This window comes from Musca autumnalis, unplaced genomic scaffold (assembly GCF_047663935.1).
Source record: "Musca autumnalis isolate F117 unplaced genomic scaffold, ASM4766393v1 scaffold_1, whole genome shotgun sequence".
Classification (NCBI taxonomy): Eukaryota; Metazoa; Arthropoda; class Insecta; order Diptera; family Muscidae; genus Musca; species Musca autumnalis.
This window is the reverse complement of record NW_027411644.1, coordinates 270,926,919-270,948,360: the sequence shown is the minus strand read 5'-3', so window position 1 is coordinate 270,948,360 and position 21,442 is coordinate 270,926,919. Positions and strand designations below refer to the sequence as shown.

The 21,442-nt window shown below is 39.3% G+C and overlaps 1 protein-coding gene across 1 annotated transcript in view; it reads right to left on the bottom strand.

The window, feature by feature from the left end:
* The window catches only part of Mekk1 (mitogen-activated protein kinase kinase kinase 4), a 92,908-nt gene extending 86,516 nt beyond the window's left edge, over window positions 1-6,392 (bottom strand). The window contains exon 1 of the mRNA XM_073961158.1: window positions 5,460-6,392. Within this exon, the coding sequence (XP_073817259.1) occupies window positions 5,460-5,824 (365 nt within the window). The 5' untranslated portion in view covers window positions 5,825-6,392. The remainder of the gene's footprint in view (window positions 1-5,459) is intronic.
* Between the last annotated feature and the right edge of the window lie 15,050 nt (window positions 6,393-21,442).

The following is a 21,442-nucleotide window of genomic DNA, read 5'->3' as shown; positions in this document are numbered from 1 at the left end:
TTTCTTAAAGAAACGGTCTATAGAAGTACCCTTTCTTAGAGAAAGGGTCTATAGAAGCACCCTTGTTTAGAGGAAGGGTCTATATAAGAACCCTTTTTAGAGAATGGGTCTATAGAATCACCCACTTTTAGAGGGACGTTCTATAGAAGCGCCCTTTCTTAGAGAAAGGGTTTAAATAAAAACTCTTTCCTAGAAAAGGGTCTATAGGAGTGTCCTTTCTTAGAGAAAGGGTCTATAGGAGTGCCCTTTCTTAGATAAAGGGTTTAAAGAAGAACTCTTTCCTAGAGAAAGGGTCTATAGGAGTGCCCTTTCCTAGAGGAAGGGTCTATAGCAGTGCCCTTTCTTAAAGAAAGTGTCTATAGGAGTGCCCTTTGTTAGAGAAAGGGTCTATATGAGTGCCCTTTCTTAGAGAAAGGGTCTATAGAAGCACCCTTTCTTAGAAAAAGGGTGTGTGGAAGTACCCTTTCTTAGAGAAAGGTTTTATAAAAGCAGCCTTTCTTAGAGAAAGGGCCTATAGAAGTACCCTTTCTTAGAGAAAGGGCCTATAGAAGTGCCCCTTCTTAGAGAAAGAGCCTATAGAAGTACCCTTTCTTAGTGAAAGGGTCTACAGAAGCACCCTTTCTTAGAGAAAAGGCCTATAGAAGTACCCTTTCTTAGAGAAAGAGCCTATAGAAGTACCCTTTCTTAGAGAAAGGGTCTATAGAAGCTCTCTCTCTCTCTCTCTCTTAGAGAAAGGGTTTATAGAAGTACCCTTTCATAGAAAAAGGGTCTATAGAAACACCCTTTCGTAGAGAAAGGGTTAACAGAATCATCCTTTCTTAGAGAAATGGTCTATTGGAGCACCCTTTTTAGAGAAAGGGTGTATAAAAACACATTTTCTTAGAGAAAGGGTCTATAGAAGTACTCTCTGTTAGAGAAAGGGTGTATACAGGCTTGGAGACAGCCAGGTGTCCTTAGACATGTCAAAATACTTCAATCTGGTACTGGTACCCTTTTTTTTGCGCGCTTTGAAGTGCACCGGCCTCATTCCATTGTCAGATTTTTCATTATGGAGACTGAAATTCCAGACTGTTGGGCCAAATATATTCTCCCTTCCAATTCTGACATTTAAATCGCCAAGAATAATTTTAATGTCATGGGCAGTACAACGATCATGTGTTTCTTCTAAGCGCTCATAAAATATATCTTTGGTCTGTTGGTCGTTGTTTTCGGTGATGTTGAAGAATTTTCCTGTTATCCGTATTGTAGCAAGTCTTTCATTCAATGGATGTTAAACGCAGCTCCCCACGGCAGTGTCCACTTGAGATGAAACAGGGACCAATATTAGTCCATGTTAAAGCCGGTCAGGGCAGTTGCCTGGTGTCCTCTACCTATCACTTTTATATAGGTATATCAAAATACAAATTGCAGGGTCTAAAATAAAGTCCATTCATAATTTTATTTGTTTCAAGATCGCCACTTAGTTCGGGCATATGTTTTTCACACATCTGTTTATCGAAATTGTATTTCCTTATCAGAGGACAACACATGCAATGAGACCAGTTAAGAATTTTAATAAATTATAAGTGCTGATAACACTAATATTTCTCTCTGTTGTATTTAATCAGGTATTCTAAGGTGTTTTTGTGCGCGGTCGGTCTATACCAGTTATGTTCAACAAATCATGTGTGTATTGGGTTGGTCAGGAGACTATTTTCCGCGCTAAACAACGGCAGAAATGAACAAAAAGAGAATTCGTGTTAATTTATTGTCACAAAATCATTCAGGGCTGAGCATCAGTGTTCCAATACACACCGCATGTGCAATGTGCGGTTATGTGCGGTTAAATGTCTACTTTTTTTAGATTACGAACTACCAAGTGTTTGGTGTGTGTATTTTATTATTCTTTCACTTTTTGCGTTGGCGTTTATTGTTGTTAATTTTCGTTTTGTTTTCATATCTTTTAAATTTTATTTTTGTTTTTTTTTTTTTTTATTTAATACTTTAATGCAATTTTCGCCGTATTCAATGAGAAAAACAATTAAAACTGAGGCAAATTATTTTTCTATGAAAATGTTGTGTACCTGGAATGTTGGCGGAGCCCCGAAATTGGCAGTTAAACAATTTTTGTTAGTTACGACATAGCAACAGTCTCAAGGCAGTTGCTTCATTCATGATCCATTCGATTTTTATACCCTCAGCCTATAGGATAACGAGGTTATATACATTTTGATACGATCAAAAATGTGTCTCATTGAAATAATGGTTTTTGGGCCCCAATTATATTTGGACGAAATTCGAAGCCAGAAAATTGGGGGTAGATGTAGCTCTGTCCGCCCGTCTGTTTGTCTGGTTCGTTGATGAGCACAATTATTCTCGAACGGATCTACCGATTTAGTTCATAGTTTGAACTTCGTAATATTTAGTACAAACTTAGATCCAGCTCGAAGATGGATCCTCTCCTTGGCGTTCCTCCCCACAAAAATCATAAAGTTTTTGCTGAAATGGTGTGCACGATAACTCTAGAAGGGAGTAACCGATTTAGCCTAATAGTGCGTTTGCATATAATCGGATCGGGTTTCAAATGTCAATTCCATTACGTATACGTCAAAATAAATCCTCATAAAGGAGGTTAATCCATAAATAGATTCAGGTACATGGGCATGTCTTGGGGACTATGAAATCAATCCCACGGCGGCGAGTTCTTTGACACCATATTGACCTGGAACCAACCTACATCGGCGTTCCGACCAAAGGCTGCAACCTCAGTGTACATAAGCATTTTAGCAGTTGTATCGTTTTTCTGTGTTGGAAACATATACCCCGGAATGCTTCCTCTGCATTAGTTTTGACCGTGCGGGACGGAGGAAAACTCAGGTCTAATTTGAATGTGCTTGTTTTGCCACATATGTATCCTTCACACTCAAATTTCGATAGGATGCAATAGATGTCGGTAGTGGATGCATCTCAGGGGTTTCTTTGGACTCGTTCATGTGAGTGACAACGACAGGGACTATGTTTCTGTACGCTGTTCCAATCTCAGGGCATGTATCATTTGTGGAATTTAAAGCACTCCGAGGTAAGATCGAAGAAATGGTGGACTTTATGGTGCATCGGAAACCATGCTCCAACAACAACTGCAGCTTACAGCGTTGTAAAGGTTAGTTACAACATACTGAGGAAGGATCGCACCAAAAGTGGTGGTTGGGGTCATCTAGCTTTTCTGTTGCACCAATCTGTTCAATACAGAATTGGCTCTTATGACCCGTACGTGGAATATACATATGTAAGGGGGGTAGCCGACGTAAAGTTGCTTGACCTTTACCTCACGGCAATTAACAGCTATACAACAGATTATATGACCAACAATAGTCAGCTTCGAGTAAGTCATAACCGACTGGTCCTAGGGGACTTTAATGATCATCATGAATTGTGAAACGCTGACTGAGCGGATTGATGCCCCTGCGATGAGGAGACCCCTACCAATATTAGGGCAGAGTGCCATAGTTCGCCAGACAAATTACATCTCCTAGCAACCCGTCGTTTCTCTTGGGTCAGACCGTCGTAATCAGCAGACCACTCAGCTTCATTATCTCTGAACGCCGCAATTTCATCAATCATGGGAAAGCTAATTGGTATAGTTTCAGAGAGTTCACAAATCACCTTATGATTTTCTGGTAGCAGAAAGGATGTTCAGAGACATCTTCACAGCTGCATCCGCTCGCTTTATACCTGTTGGTCGAATATCCGAAGTGAGACCAAATTCCGTAACAGAGGCGGCGGTACTAACAAATAATCGTGATGAGCCAATTCAAGTCGAGCCAATCCTAGTGACCCCAGAGGTTAATTGGTTGGTCGGTGAGCACACGCGGAACAAGTGGCTAGATCAGCTGAAGAGTTACAATATTGGAGCCGGAATTAGTGAATTGTGGACAACGGTTAAATTAATCTCGAACTCTGGAAAAAGAAGATAGGACCTCAGTCACGGTTGACGACGTTATGCAGACTGCCCAAGTTATTTTAATCGAGCACCCCGAGAGTGACAAGGCGCTAAATCATCCATGGTAATGCTGAAAGAAATGAGGTGGGAGGTCCATCTACTGAAGCCAGACAATCTGGAAATAAATGTGCCAAATTATATTTAAATCGTTCAGATTTCGATATAGCTCCCATATATATTTTCGCCCGATTTTACGTATTTGCTGCACCAAACACGCTATATACGTCCGATTTTGATGAAATTTTGAATGTTTGACTGAATTTGGCCTAGAAATAAATGTGCCAAATTATATTGAAATCGCTTCAGATTTGGATATAGCTCCCATATATATTTTCGCCCTATTTTACGTATTTGCTGCACAAAACACATTATATATGACTGATTTCTATGAAATTTGGAATGTGTGACTGAATTCGGCCTAGAAATAAATGTGCCAATATATATTGAAATCGCTTCAAATTTGGATATAGCTCCCATATATATTTTCGCCCGATTTTACGTATTTGCTGCACCAAACACGCTATATACGTCCGATTTCAATGAAATTTTGAATGTGTGACTGAATTCGGCATAGAAATAAATGTGCCAAATTATATTGAAATCGCTTCAGATTTGGATATAGCTCCCTTATATATTTTCGCCCAATTTTACGTATTTGCTGCACAAAACACGCTATATATGTCCGATTTCGATGAAATTTGGAATGTGTGACGGAATTTGGTCTAGAAATAAGTGTGCCATATTATTTTGGAATCGGTTCAGATTTCGGTATAGCTTCCAATATATATTTTACATATTCACAGTGGTGTAGGGTATCATATAGTCGGCCCCAACCGACTTTAGTCCTTTCCTTACTGGTTAACAATGTTTCAGGGGTATTTTGTTTATACTTTTTCAATGAGACGTTTTATTCTCTGGCGTGGTAAAGAAGAAAATTTTACAACAAATACTTGTTTACTTTAACAAGTTTTACAACAGGGTGGTAAAATGTAGTGGCCAGGTGGTTATTTATTAATAATTAAACATTTCCATCCCTGATACATACACCCACACAGTAAATAAATTTTCTACAACATAAATGCTCAGAAAGCAAGAAAAAGCGAAAGAAAAAAACAATAGTTTGTTTACATTTTTCAACTAGTCTTTATGACTTGCATTGACAATAACAACAATAACACAGAGCATTACACGTTGTACGAATGGATGGCTGGGTATAATAATACCCCCAAATTGTGGTTAAAAGAAGGCCTGTATATGTGTGTGTTTGTACTTGGGAGAATTAATACAAAAACAATAGCAAAACAAAATGACGTGTCGACCACATTTTGTTGCCCACAATTCTTAACATTGTTATTTATAATTAGTTTAATGTTGTCGTTGTTGTTGTTACTCTTCAAAAATGATGATAGTAAACAATTCATTCGTAGGTAATTACTTAATTTAAATCGAGAGGAACTTTTTTATTTACTTTTCAACTTACTTTGATATCTCATCATCATCGTAATCCTCTTCTTCGTCTTCACGACTGTGTCTGGTGTTTAATTCCAAAGATTTCGTTTCAGTCAGCAACATTTTATTGCCAACCATTGTTGTTGTTGTTGGTGTAGTCTTAAATTTTCCACCAACTGGATCCGCAGTAGAGGTGTTATTAGTGGGGTTATGTGTTTGACGCTGATGGTCGTCGTTGTCGTCGTTGTTGTTATCAATGGTGGCAACAGCACCACCGCTATTATCGTCAACGTCGTTGACATCGTCGTTGTTGTCGTCAACTTGCCTTGAACGTAACGAAACGTAATCAACCGGCAGTGGTAAAACACGTAATTTTCTACGACATGAATTTGACATGATTTTTTATTTTTGCTGTTACTGCTGCTGCTCGCTGCACACTTTGTTGTAATTTATTATAATGTTAAGGTATTTTTTCTTTTTTGTTTAGAATTGAATGCACTTTTTTAATTTATTCCTTTTTCTCATAAATAGCTGCTATCATGAAAAACAGGTAAATTTTTTTGGGTTATAATCTCCAAATTCGTAATTTATATCAAATTTCACTTTTTATTGCTTTTTTTCGTTTTCTTCTATTTTATTCCATTTTAATTTAATTCAATTAGCTTTTATTTATTTCCATTTATCACATGAAACGACTTGTTGTTGTTGCTGCTACCTTTCCTATTGATTGTGACAATTTTTAAATCAATTTTTATTTTTTGGCCAGTGAAACTTTTTTCGAAGCCTTTACCCGTTTTTGTTGTTGTTGGTTATTTTTTAAATTTTTTTTACACAACACTCCACAACACAACCGCTATCCGTAACTTTACCATTTCGTCTCTCTCAATAGCGCCGCAACACTAAAGAATCAATAGCCAAGTTAAGATGTTATGGCCTGTGTTTTGTTTGCTGTTACTCTCATCGTGGGGGAAAGAGTTATGTTGTTGTTCAGTATTTTTTAAAATGAGAGTGTCCAAGAGAATTTCAAGCATAATAAATGTAGCCATACACTGGGTGATTCAAAGAAACAGATTTTGTTTGTTTAAATAACAGCATAGGGCAGCATAGGGTGTTCAAACAAACAGTACCGGAAAAGGAAGTTTAAAAAAATTGAAGTTACATGGGACGTATGTTAGATTTGAACTAAACAGACAGGAACCAAAGCAAGTTAAATAAAACACTATAAAAATACAAATAATTGTTTATTGAGCTATCAGAATATTTACCACATAAAATAGAATCAGTAGGTGCGGCACAATTTCATAGCCTAGAAACAGAATTTGTTACAGCAAGGGTCTATAGAAGCAACCTTTCTTACAGAAAGGGTACATAGAAGAACCCTTTCTTACAGAAAGGGACTATAGAAACACCCTTTTCTTACAGAAAGGGTCCATAAAAGCACCGCTACAGAAAGAGTATACAGAAGACACGGTTTTATACCCTCAGCATTTACGCTTGTATATACACTTTCACAAAATGTGCCTCCTCGAAATAATGGTTTTAGACCCCAAGTATGTTTGGACGAAATCAGTTTCACATAATTTGGAGTTCATTTAGTCATGCCCGTCCATCTGTTTGGCTGGTTGGAACGCACGATAACTCCGGTACTTTCCCCACAAAAGTTCGAAAATGTTGGGAAAATTTGTGCGTACAGTAATTTTTGAAGGGAATAAACGATTTGGTCATTACCTTGCATATCGTGAAATTTCTACAAGACTTAAATGAGGTTCCAATATGGAATTATTCGGTCCACTCCTTCGGGTACCTCCCACACAAAATTTCGAAAAATCACTTTAATTTTTGTTGTAACAACTTGTATTCACTGCCCCCCATACGAGGGTACAAGTTTCACCAGGGGCAAGTCCATACTTCCTGAGAAAATAGCCTGAAACTTGTAAAAAAACCTATGACACCATGTGTAGTGGTTGGAGCGCAAGATAACTCTCGAACGGATCTGCCGATTCGGTCCAAAACTTGGCTTTCGTAATATTTTGCCCAAACTTAGTTTAAGTTCGAAGATAAGCCACATCGGTCCACTCCTAAATATCTACCACATATAGATCAGGTTTGGAAATCTATACCGATGATGTTCGTTGTGATCCTGTTTACAGCGATATTATGTTTTCCATGGACAAGTCCATGCTTCCTGGCATACTGGTCCAAAAGTTATACGATGACCCACTGAAATGACTAGTGGGCCCGATATCTATCAAAAAGATATGACTCCCAAAATAAGATCCACTGCCATATTGGACTATGTCGGACCATTGCTTTAAGTATCTCCTCCGCAACACTTTTGAACTTTAATCCTAATCCACATTTTTTTCGGCAAGTTCAAATGTCCAAAAAGGGCCAAACAATTCTGAAACGACCCTAAATACATTCGATCTGTCCGTAGATGAAAGTTTCAATTCAGATAGGCTGAGGGTTTATCTCTGTCGGCAAAGCCGACTCATACTTTTTTACTTGTCTTAAAGAGAGGGTCTATAGAAGCACCCCTTGTTACATAAGGGGTTTATAGAAGCACCCCTTGTTACATAAGGGGTTTATAGAAGCACCCCTTGTTACATAAGGGGTTTATAGAAGCACCCCTTGTTACTTAAGGGGTCTATAGAAGCACCCCTTGTTACATAAGGGGTCTATAGAAGCACCCCTTGTTACATAAGGGGTCTATAGAAGCACCCCTTATTACATAAGGGGTCTATAGAAGCACCCCTTGTTACATAAGGGGTTTATAGAAGCACCCCTTGTTACATAAGGGGTCTATAGAAGCACCCCTTGTTACATAAGGGGTCTATAGAAGCACCCCTTGTTACATAAGGGGTCTATAGAAGCACCCCTTGTTACATAAGGGGTCTATAGAAGCACCCCTTGTTACATAAGGGGTCTATAGAAGCACCCCTTGTTACATAAGGGGTCTATAGAAGCACCCCTTGTTACATAAGGGGTCTATAGAAGCACCCCTTGTTACATAAGGGGTCTATAGAAGCACCCCTTGTTACATAAGGGGTCTATAGAAGCACCCCTTGTTACATAAGGGGTCTATAGAAGCACCCCTTGTTACATAAGGGGTCTATAGAAGCACCCCTTGTTACATAAGGGGTCTATAGAAGCACCCCTTCTTACGTAAGGGGTCTATAGAAGCAGCCTTCTTACATAAGGGGTCTATAGAAGCACCCCTTCTTACATAAGGGGCCTATAGAAGCAACCCTTCTTACATAAGGGTCTATAGAAGCACCCCTTCTTACATAAGGGGCCTATAGAAGCACCCCTTCTTTCATAAGGGGTCTATAGAAGCACCCCTTCTTACATAAGAAGCACTTTTTCTAACATGGAGGATTTATAGAATCACCTTTTCTTACAGGAAGGGCCTATAGAATCACCTTTTCTTACAGGAAGGACCTATAGAAGCACCCTCTCTTACAGGCAGGGCCTATAGAAACAACCTTTCTTACAAGAGGGGCTTATAGAAGCACCCTTTCTTACAGGAAAGCCCATAGAAGCACCCTTTCTTACAGGAAGGGTATATAGAAGCACCCTTTCTTACAGGAAGGGTATATAGAAGCACCCTTTCTTTCATAAGGGGTCTATAGAAGCACCCCTTCTTACATAAGGGGTCTATAGAAGCACCCCTTCTTACATAAGGGGTCTATAGAAGCACCCCTTCCCTCATAAGGGGCCCAGAGAAGCACCCCTTCCCTCATAAGGGGTCTATAGAAGCACCCCTTCTTACATAAGGGGTCTATAGAAGCACCCCTTCTTACATAAGGGGTCTATAGAAGCACCCCTTCTTACATAAGGGGTCTATAGAAGCACCCCTTCTTACATAAGGGGTCTATAGAAGCACCCCTTCTTACATAAGGGGTCTATAGAAGCACCCCTTCTTACATAAGGGGTCTATAGAAGCACCCCTTCTTACATAAGGGGTCTATAGAAGCACCCCTTCTTACATAAGGGGTCTATAGAAGCACCCCTTCTTACATAAGGGGTCTATAGAAGCACCCCTTCTTACATAAGGGGTCTATAGAAGCACCCCTTCTTACATAAGGGGTCTATAGAAGCACCCCTTCTTACATAAGGGGTCTATAGAAGCACCCCTTCTTACATAAGGGGTCTATAGAAGCACCCCTTCTTACATAAGGGGTCTATAGAAGCACCCCTTCTTACATAAGGGGTCTATAGAAGCACCCCTTCTTCCATAAGGGGTCTATAGAAGCACCCCTTCTTACATAAGGGGTCTATAGAAGCACCCCTTCTTACATAAGGGGTCTATAGAAGCACCCCTTCTTACATAAGGGGTCTATAGAAGCACCCCTTCTTACATAAGGGGTCTATAGAAGCACCCCTTCTTACATAACGGGTCTATAGAAGCACCCCTTCTTACATAAGGGGTCTATAGAAGCACCCCTTCTTACATAACGGGTCTATAGAAGCACCCCTTCTTACATAAGGGGTCTATAGAAGCACCCCTTCTTACATAAGGGGTCTATAGAAGCACCCCTTCTTACATAAGGGGTCTATAGAAGCACCCCTTCTTACATAAGGGGTCTATAGAAGCACCCCTTCTTACATAAGGGGTCTATAGAAGCACCCCTTCTTACATAAGGGGTCTATAGAAGCACCCCTTCTTACATAAGGGGTCTATAGAAGCACCCCTTCTTACATAAGGGGTCTATAGAAGCACCCCTTTTTACATAAGGGGTCTATAGAAGCACCCCTTCTTACATAAGGGGTCTATAGAAGCACCCCTTCTTACATAAGGGGTCTATAGAAGCACCCCTTGTTACATAAGGGGTCTATAGAAGCACCCCTTGTTACATAAGGGGTCTATAGAAGCACCCCTTGTTACATAAGGGGTCTATAGAAGCACCCCTTCTTACATAAGGGGTCTATAGAAGCACCCCTTGTTACATAAGGGGTCTATAGAAGCACCCCTTGTTACATAAGGGGTCTATAGAAGCACCCCTTGTTACATAAGGGGTCTATAGAAGCACCCCTTCTTACATAAGGGGTCTATAGAAGCACCCCTTGTTACATAAGGGGTCTATAGAAGCACCCCTTCTTACATAAGGGGTCTATAGAAGCACCCCTTCTTACATAAGGGGTCTATAGAAGCACCCCTTCTTACATAAGGGGTCTATAGAAGCACCCCTTCTTACATAAGAGGTCTATAGAAGCACCCCTTCTTACATAAGGGGTCTATAGAAGCACCCCTTCTTACATAAGGGGTCTATAGAAGCACCCCTTGTTACATAAGGGGTCTATAGAAGCACCCCTTGTTACATAAGGGGTCTATAGAAGCACCCCTTCTTACATAAGGGGTCTATAGAAGCACCCCTTCTTACATAAGGGGTCTATAGAAGCACCCCTTGTTACATAAGGGGTCTATAGAAGCACCCCTTGTTACATAAGGGGTCTATAGAAGCACCCCTTGTTACATAAGGGGTCTATAGAAGCACCCCTTGTTACATAAGGGGTCTATAGAAGCACCCCTTGTTACATAAGGGGTCTATAGAAGCACCCCTTGTTACATAAGGGGTCTATAGAAGCACCCCTTGTTACATAAGGGGTCTATAGAAGCACCCCTTGTTACATAAGGGGTCTATAGAAGCACCCCTTGTTACATAAGGGGTCTATAGAAGCACCCCTTGTTACATAAGGGGTCTATAGAAGCACCCCTTTTTACATAAGAGGTCTATAGAAGCACCCCTTTTTACATAAGAGGTCTATAGAAGCACCCCTTGTTACATAAGGGGTCTATAGAAGCACCCCTTGTTACATAAGGGGTCTATAGAAGCACCCCTTATTACATAAGGGGTCTATAGAAGCACCCCTTGTTACATAAGGGGTCTATAGAAGCACCCCTTGTTACATAAGGGGTCTATAGAAGCACCCCTTCTTACATAAGGGGTCTATAGAAGCACCCCTTCTTACATAAGGGGTCTATAGAAGCACCCCTTCTTACATAAGGGGTCTATAGAAGCACCCCTTCTTACATAAGGGGTCTATAGAAGCACCCCTTCTTACATAAGGGGTCTATAGAAGCACCCCTTCTTACATAAGGGGTCTATAGAAGCACCCCTTCTTACATAAGGGGTCTATAGAAGCACCCCTTCTTACATAAGGGGTCTATAGAAGCACCCCTTCTTACATAAGGGGTCTATAGAAGCACCCCTTCTTACATAAGGGGTCTATAGAAGCACCCCTTCTTACATAAGGGGTCTATAGAAGCACCCCTTCTTACATAAGGGGTCTATAGAAGCACCCCTTCTTACATAAGGGGTCTATAGAAGCACCCCTTCTTACATAAGGGGTCTATAGAAGCACCCCTTCTTACATAAGGGGTCTATAGAAGCACCCCTTCTTACATAAGGGGTCTATAGAAGCACCCCTTCTTACATAAGGGGTCTATAGAAGCACCCCTTCTTACATAAGGGGTCTATAGAAGCACCCCTTCTTACATAAGGGGTCTATAGAAGCACCCCTTCTTACATAAGGGGTCTATAGAAGCACCCCTTCTTACATAAGGGGTCTATAGAAGCACCCCTTCTTACATAAGGGGTCTATAGAAGCACCCCTTCTTACATAAGGGGTCTATAGAAGCACCCCTTCTTACATAAGGGGTCTATAGAAGCACCCCTTCTTACATAAGGGGTCTATAGAAGCACCCCTTCTTACATAAGGGGTCTATAGAAGCACCCCTTCTTACATAAGGGGTCTATAGAAGCACCCCTTGTTACATAAGGGGTCTATAGAAGCACCCCTTGTTACATAAGGGGTCTATAGAAGCACCCCTTGTTACATAAGGGGTCTATAGAAGCACCCCTTGTTACATAAGGGGTCTATAGAAGCACCCCTTCTTACATAAGGGGTCTATAGAAGCACCCCTTGTTACATAAGGGGTCTATAGAAGCACCCCTTGTTACATAAGGGGTCTATAGAAGCACCCCTTGTTACATAAGGGGTCTATAGAAGCACCCCTTCTTACATAAGGGGTCTATAGAAGCACCCCTTCTTACATAAGGGGTCTATAGAAGCACCCCTTCTTACATAAGGGGTCTATAGAAGCACCCCTTCTTACATAAGGGGTCTATAGAAGCACCCCTTCTTACATAAGAGGTCTATAGAAGCACCCCTTCTTACATAAGGGGTCTATAGAAGCACCCCTTCTTACATAAGGGGTCTATAGAAGCACCCCTTGTTACATAAGGGGTCTATAGAAGCACCCCTTGTTACATAAGGGGTCTATAGAAGCACCCCTTCTTACATAAGGGGTCTATAGAAGCACCCCTTGTTACATAAGGGGTCTATAGAAGCACCCCTTGTTACATAAGGGGTCTATAGAAGCACCCCTTGTTACATAAGGGGTCTATAGAAGCACCCCTTCTTACTTAAGGGGTCTATAGAAGCACCCCTTCTTACATAAGGGGTCTATAGAAGCACCCCTTGTTACATAAGGGGTCTATAGAAGCACCCCTTGTTACATAAGGGGTCTATAGAAGCACCCCTTCTTACATAAGGGGTCTATAGAAGCACCCCTTCTTACATAAGGGGTCTATAGAAGCACCCCTTGTTACATAAGGGGTCTATAGAAGCACCCCTTGTTACATAAGGGGTCTATAGAAGCACCCCTTGTTACATAAGGGGTCTATAGAAGCACCCCTTGTTACATAAGGGGTCTATAGAAGCACCCCTTGTTACATAAGGGGTCTATAGAAGCACCCCTTGTTACATAAGGGGTCTATAGAAGCACCCCTTGTTACATAAGGGGTCTATAGAAGCACCCCTTGTTACATAAGGGGTCTATAGAAGCACCCCTTGTTACATAAGGGGTCTATAGAAGCACCCCTTGTTACATAAGGGGTCTATAGAAGCACCCCTTCTTACATAAGGGGTCTATAGAAGCACCCCTTCTTACATAAGGGGTCTATAGAAGCACCCCTTGTTACATAAGGGGTCTATAGAAGCACCCCTTCTTACATAAGGGGTCTATAGAAGCACCCCTTGTTACATAAGGGGTCTATAGAAGCACCCCTTCTTACATAAGGGGTCTATAGAAGCACCCCTTCTTACATAAGGGGTCTATAGAAGCACCCCTTCTTACATAAGGGGTCTATAGAAGCACCCCTTCTTACATAAGGGGTCTATAGAAGCACCCCTTCTTACATAAGGGGTCTATAGAAGCACCCCTTCTTACATAAGGGGTCTATAGAAGCACCCCTTCTTACATAAGGGGTCTATAGAAGCACCCCTTCTTACATAAGGGGTCTATAGAAGCACCCCTTCTTACATAAGGGGTCTATAGAAGCACCCCTTCTTACATAAGGGGTCTATAGAAGCACCCCTTCTTACATAAGGGGTCTATAGAAGCACCCCTTCTTACATAAGGGGTCTATAGAAGCACCCCTTCTTACATAAGGGGTCTATAGAAGCACCCCTTCTTACATAAGGGGTCTATAGAAGCACCCCTTCTTACATAAGGGGTCTATAGAAGCACCCCTTCTTACATAAGGGGTCTATAGAAGCACCCCTTCTTACATAAGGGGTCTATAGAAGCACCCCTTCTTACATAAGGGGTCTATAGAAGCACCCCTTCTTACATAAGGGGTCTATAGAAGCACCCCTTCTTACATAAGGGGTCTATAGAAGCACCCCTTCTTACATAAGGGGTCTATAGAAGCACCCCTTCTTACATAAGGGGTCTATAGAAGCACCCCTTCTTACATAAGGGGTCTATAGAAGCACCCCTTCTTACATAAGGGGTCTATAGAAGCACCCCTTCTTACATAAGGGGTCTATAGAAGCACCCCTTCTTACATAAGGGGTCTATAGAAGCACCCCTTCTTACATAAGGGGTCTATAGAAGCACCCCTTCTTACATAAGGGGTCTATAGAAGCACCCCTTCTTACATAAGGGGTCTATAGAAGCACCCCTTCTTACATAAGGGGTCTATAGAAGCACCCCTTCTTACATAAGGGGTCTATAGAAGCACCCCTTCTTACATAAGGGGTCTATAGAAGCACCCCTTCTTACATAAGGGGTCTATAGAAGCACCCCTTCTTACATAAGGGGTCTATAGAAGCACCCCTTCTTACATAAGGGGTCTATAGAAGCACCCCTTCTTACATAAGGGGTCTATAGAAGCACCCCTTCTTACCGAAACCGTCTATAGCAGCACGCTTTTCTTACGGAAAGGGTCTATATAAGCACCTTTTTCTTACAGAAAGGGACTAAAGAAGCACCATTTTCTCACAGAAAGGGTCTATAGGAGAACTCTTTCTTACAGGAAGGATATATAGAAGAAGCCTTTCTTTCAGGAAAAATCTATGGAAGTACCCTTTCTTACAGAAAGTATCCATAGAAGAACCTTTTCTTACAAGAATGATGCACGTGGCTATTGGCGTACGTTGTGCCATTTCTTTTGACGTTTGCATCTCGTATAACCTTTTCCAGCAGGATGTTGAAGAGATCACACGAAAGGCTGCCTGCTTGTCTGAAACCTCTTTTGGTACTGAGATGTTCTTTCCCATTTTAACTGAGTTCTAGATATCAGTTAAAGTCATCATACAAAATCGAATGAGCTTTGCGGGGATACCAAATTCAGACATGGCTTGAAATACCGTAGAACGTTGTTGAAGGCTGTTTTATAATCGACAAAAAAATGGTAAGTGTCGATCTGCATGTTGTGAGTATTTTCCAGGATTTACCGTAGGGTAAATACCTGGTGGATTTGCCAGGTCTAAATCCGCATTGCTATTAGTCGTACGGAAAATATGCCTGATACTATCTTATAAGCAATAGGAAGCAGACTTACGTTCCTATAATTAGAGCACACAGTTTTATCAACTTTCTTGTGGACGGGCCATAGAATGGCTCAGGTTCTAAACGCCGGGCACGCGTTCTCCCTGCCAGATGTTGCCAACCAACTGATACATACACCTTATTAGCGTGTCCGGCTTTAAACAGCTCGGCTGGTAAGACATCGGTTCCTGCTTCTGGTTTATTGCTACCTTTACCTCATTTTGGCCGGACGGTGTACATTCAATACAATCTTCTGGGATTGGATCTGTGGTATCTTCGCCGCCTTCGCTACTATTGGATACCAACACTTTTTTCAAACTCCTGCTTTTCTATATTTTTCCTGGGGAAAATATGATTCTTCTTTTCTCCCGATAGCTCTCTCGTGCGCTGCGGGTTGCTACTGATTGTAGAGTAGCCGTATATGCTGCATTTTTCTCTTTGGTAGCAGCACGACACTCCTGATCAGACCATGGGTTCCTTGGTGGAGGTATGTCTCTGGTATTCAAGTATGGTTTGACGAGTATTTTCTCACTGTGCTGATGTGTTATCTGGACGAGGATTACTTTTATTAGCAATTATCGTTGAGTGGAGTTGTCAGTTGTCAAAATTACTTTATGTACGGCAACCTTCAACTCGAGTTCTGAATCTCAGTTGACATTGCATGATTAATTAATTTTGTGTATCAAAAATATGGTGAAAATAACAATAAAATAACAGTTTGAAATATTGATAAATTGAGTGCAAATCCAATGTGCAAATGGGTTCCATCTATACAGCCGACAACACCAGGGAATTTCGTTTTTGAATAAAAATGATTTTTTTATTTATTATTGTCTTTTTAGGACGAAGGCCATTATTTATGAAAGTTTTTAATTAATTAATTGGATTAATCGAGCTAATATGGCCTAAGGAGTTTTGTATTGAAAAATGAATTCTAGCGAAATACCACACACTCAACCATTACGCTACGATCGTTTCGCCTGGTGGTTTAAGCCAGGCTCATCAGGCGTATTTGAATGCTAATGGCTAGAAGACAAAGGCTGATTTTGATAACTTCTATTTATACAAACATTTTTACAATTTTGTAATTATGAAGTATTTTATGGAAGTCTTTTTCTTTATCAAGTCACCCTAGTGTCTTGTCTAGGGTGACTTGATAAAGAAAAAGACTTCCATAAAATACTTCATAATTACAAAATTGTAAAAATGTTTGTATAAATAGAAGTTATCAAAATCAGCCTTTGTCTTCTAGCCATTAGCATTCAAATACGCCTGATGAGCCTGGCTTAAACCACCAGGCGAAACGATCGTAGCGTAATGGTTGAGTGTGTGGTATTTCGCTAGAATTCATTTTTCAATACAAAACTCCTTAGGCCATATTAGCTCGATTAATCCAATTAATTAATTAAAAATGATTTTTGTTTTGTCTTTTTTCCTCCTCCGACAATTTCGAAACGATCGAATTTTGGCACAATTTTTCCTCTATCAAGTGAACAACTTCCTTCAATACGTTCAAAGACGTATAGCAATAAAGACCCGAACAAATGCATTTTCCAAAAACATATGCTAATAGTTACACATTTTGGTTACAGATGGCTACACAACTCACTGGAATTGATAACAGCAATGCCAATAGCTTTTGATTCCCATTTCTCGCGGCAGAAAACATTAACGTCGTGTTTTGTGGCTGAAATTTATTTCTTCACTATTTCTCATTTTTTATTGAATAAAAAAACAAAAGTCAACGCCGTAAAATTTGAGTTTTAATGTTTTTCTTGTCAATATTCCAATGAGTAACAGTTTTCGTTTAACAGAATGTTGCTATGATGTCGTAGCAACAGAGGTTAACTCCCTCTACAGTTAATTTTTCACAATTGACTTTTCCTATCTTATAATATTGACATCTTTGATACGTTCGACAATATAGATTGAGCCATGCAGTTGTAATCATTAGGTGTGTTCGTTTACCCAATAATTTGTACAAGTCCAGTAACTTCTTGCAAACGACTAAGGTCTTTTGTATTGTACTGAAGAGTAAACGAACAGCATCCAGTAACAATTTGTACAAATTTTGAGTAAACGAACACACATATTGTCATGGGACTTTTGGAAACTTCCCTCCGCAAAAAAATCTCAACGCAGCGCACACTTTTAAAAGTGGGGTTCTTGCTGTTGATCTGTAACTTACTTTGAAGTCATCCGTTAACGTTTCCACAATGTAAACTACGGCATCCTTTTCAATCGAAAATACGCCTTAAACCTAAAATAATTTACTGGTTATACAGATCTTTCCAACATGAGCTTCAACTTTCAGTGCAGATGACAATTCCAATGGGTTCGACTTGTCCCTAAAATTTCTTCTAATAGATGTCATGTCCTGTACATTTTCTTCATCATAAAAAAATAATAAAGGGGAAGAAAAGCAATAAACTTCCTTGCTTTATTTGCTAAAGTACCAAAGGTCAATAAGCTAATCAAATAATACTAAATAATTCTACTGAACTTATCATTTTAAAATAGTTTTTTTTTTGCGAATTGTGCCTTTGGGATTTTAAAGTTAACAAGTTTAAAAAACACTGATCGATAACACGTTTATCGATAACCCAGTTGGGTTGACATCAATAATACAACATTTCATCTCAGTTGTGCTGACAATTGACAACGCAACTCAAGTTTAGTGGCAATGTTATGGAGGCTATAAATATGTTCAAAAAATCCAAACAATAACAAATTCAAGCAATCGTTTTTTAACTATTGGTAGTGGCTAGAGAATTAATTTTCTGAAATTTAATTTATTGCACCACTAGCAAAATGCCCGCTACTTCGTATGCGAAAAGGGAATAAACTATCAGGGCAATCATAAATATTTCCCTCGGAATTTTCCATGTATCACTCCTACATTTCAATAGTAATTTCAATTCCAAATTTCCGGTTTCAAGCTCTATGCTTTCACCCAAATCCAAATTGTACCAAATTTAGTACCCTTTAGTACTTTTCGTACACATAAGTACGAATTTCCAAAACTACTTTAATCCTATACTACAACAGTAATCATAACTCCAAATTTCAGGATTCCAGCTCTATCCGTTCTCACAAATCCAAATTGTATCAAATTTAGTACCATTTAGTACTTTTCGTGCATATACAGTGTTGGTCATAGAATTAGCACACCCCTTTGGGGCAAAATGATTTCAGTCAACTAAGAGTTTTGATAGGGCAAATTGAAATATTTTCGTAAACAAAATCCTTTTCTATAATGTATTTAACAGATTTAATGATATAAGTGAATAGTATTATCAGTGTTTTTTTGAAAATAAAAGTTTTGTGAAAACGCCCCAATTATTAAGGGGACATATAATTAGCACACCCTAAGATTTTTTAGTTTAATTCAATTAATATACAAAAATTTATTTATTTGAAAGAAAAAATAATTTATCACCCCGGAATCTCAAAATATATCCCAATAGTGGACCATTTTTCGTAATGTACTCTTAAACGCCAGAAAGTCGCCAAAACTTTAAAAACAAATGTACAATTTGATCTGAAATTATTGGAATTGTTAACCGATTACCGAAATTTAAATATAAAGTGCAAAAACTTTTAAAAAAGTGTTTAAGGGCGATGATTCATTCAAGGAAATGTTCGATTTGGAAGGGGTTTATAGAAAGAAGATCAATAAAATGCACCCTTATGTGAAGAAGGATCAACTTATAACACCATTTGTTATTACAAATTACACGTCTGAATAACACCGAAGACCTATTACTACCAAACTGTCAACAAAGCACTAGGTGAACACGTAGCACATGAGTATGTTTAAAGGTATAACCCCTTTTTAACAACAAAGGATTTTGAGGTTTGCTGAAATTGGTTAAAATCCATGAAAGTAGGCATATACTATTAAAAATAAATGTTTTCTGGATTATTGAATTTAAATTTAATCGTTTTAAGCTACGGGAAGCATATTATCTTGCGGCATCACTAGACTATCTCCCATTTGCCTTATGTTTAGAAAATTATTGAAATTTGCGTAGGTCCCATAGAGATGAACATAGGTTTATCGTGGCATACATCACGACATATCGGTAAAATTCAGTCCAGATGGATAAGTATTTATAAAATCAATAGCTCAAAACATCATATTACAGTTTTTAATGAAAATTTTTGTGGCAAACGGACTTTACGGATGCACACTGCTGGTGGGTACATCCCACTATTCGCAAATTTACAAAGATGAACAAGAATATGATGTTTTATTTGATGTTTCTATAAACTACTTGCATCAATGAATTTGTTTACATGTGAAAAATTCGATAAAAAACACTAAAAAACTGAAATTTCCATCAGTCCTTCGGACCCAAAGTGTACCCCATATGATTCCCTTCTGACACTGAAATTTCGGAGACTGGTTTAGAGTATAACTAGCAGATTGGAACTTATTCCCAAACGAAAGGGATTTAAAACTGAATATGGTGCCACCGTGGTGCAATGGTATGCACACCCGCCTTGCACACATAAAGTCGTGGGTTCGATTCCCCGGCCAGGCAACATCAAAACACTTTTCAACGGTGGCAAAATACCCCTCAGTAATGTTGGCAACATTTCCTGAGTATTTCAGCCATGTAAAACTTCTCTACAAAAGTGGTGTCTTAGACACGCCGTTCGGACTCGGCGATAAACTGTAGGTCCCATATCATTGAGCTAATATGAATCGGGATGCACTCATTGATATGAGAGAAGTCTCCCTTGTCCCTTATGGGATGTTTGTGGAACAATTATATCGTCTGCTCCGTCGGAAATGGTCGAAAGTCCACTTTTTTGGAAATCGCGTTTTTGTTACAGAATGACTTGTACTAGTCAAAACACGTCGTATGATACAAAGAAAATGGAAGTATGTGGCGTTTTTCTATTTGTTTTGCCCTTGTCGGAAAAGGTCGTAAGTCCACAAAACGTACAAATTTGAGTACGAAAAGGTCGTAAGTCCACAGGAAAATGTATACTTTAAAAGAATACTACAGCTAATGTAGATCAGATATAATGTTTAACGTCATCCATGGTTGGGGTACAATGTAAAGAACTAGCCTACACCTTTGGATGATAATCGGATGATATTTGGCGGAGCCTGTGGACCAAACTTTTGAACAAAAATGTGATAATTTCTATATTGCAACGAAAATTTACATTTGAAATCTATTTTCCCCTATAAGCGAACTGATTATGAAAGATGGACTTCTAGCCTTTTTATTGATATAAATTGGGATGCTGTATGTGTCCAAATACCTCATATATAGAAAAATTTGTAAATAAATCAAAATTTTTACTGTTTTTACTGTCGTATATCTTAATTAACTTTATCAACTGGTAATTTGTGGTTTCTCTAGGGACATTTATTCACATAACGAGATTAGTTTGTATTCTGAATTCAATAAAGTAATACCTTCTAACCGACGGGTAATTGCACTTCTGGCCTTTTCATTGATACAAATTGGGATGCTGTATGTGTTCAAATACATCATATATTGAAAAAAATGTAAAAAACTATGCAATATTCAAGTGACTCAATAACAATTAAGAACGTCGTTAAATTCGGCCAGGCCGAACATGTTATACCCTCCACCAGAAAGGCAACATTCTAGGGGAAAGTTGTATACCCCTAACGAAGACTAAACACCAAAATTCAGCCATTTTGATTGGATAATGAAGCTAAAACCTTGAAAATACCGAACATCAGGAGGTACCGTTCTATGGTGACTATATCAAAACGTGGACCGATATACCCCTTTTCAATACCAAACATCCTAGAAGTAATAGAAACTTCTATACCAAATCACGAAGATCTATTTTAAAAATTGCGAGCTGAATTTTAATTTCAAAAGACGGACAGACGGTCATGGTTATACTGACTTAGAACTTTACTATGGTCAAGAATATATATAATTTTTAGGGTCTCCGCTGAATATATCGATATGTTACACACTGAATGACAAATTTAATTATAACCTCCATATTATGGTGGAGGGTATAAAAATCTTCAGAGATGTTGGTGTCGATATCCAATTTTAACATACCACCAAATAACTGATGACTTGAGGCATGCCGACTGTGTACATATTCTTATGTATCTTATATACCTGATGAAACTATATCTATCGATATGTTGCCTTCTAATATTA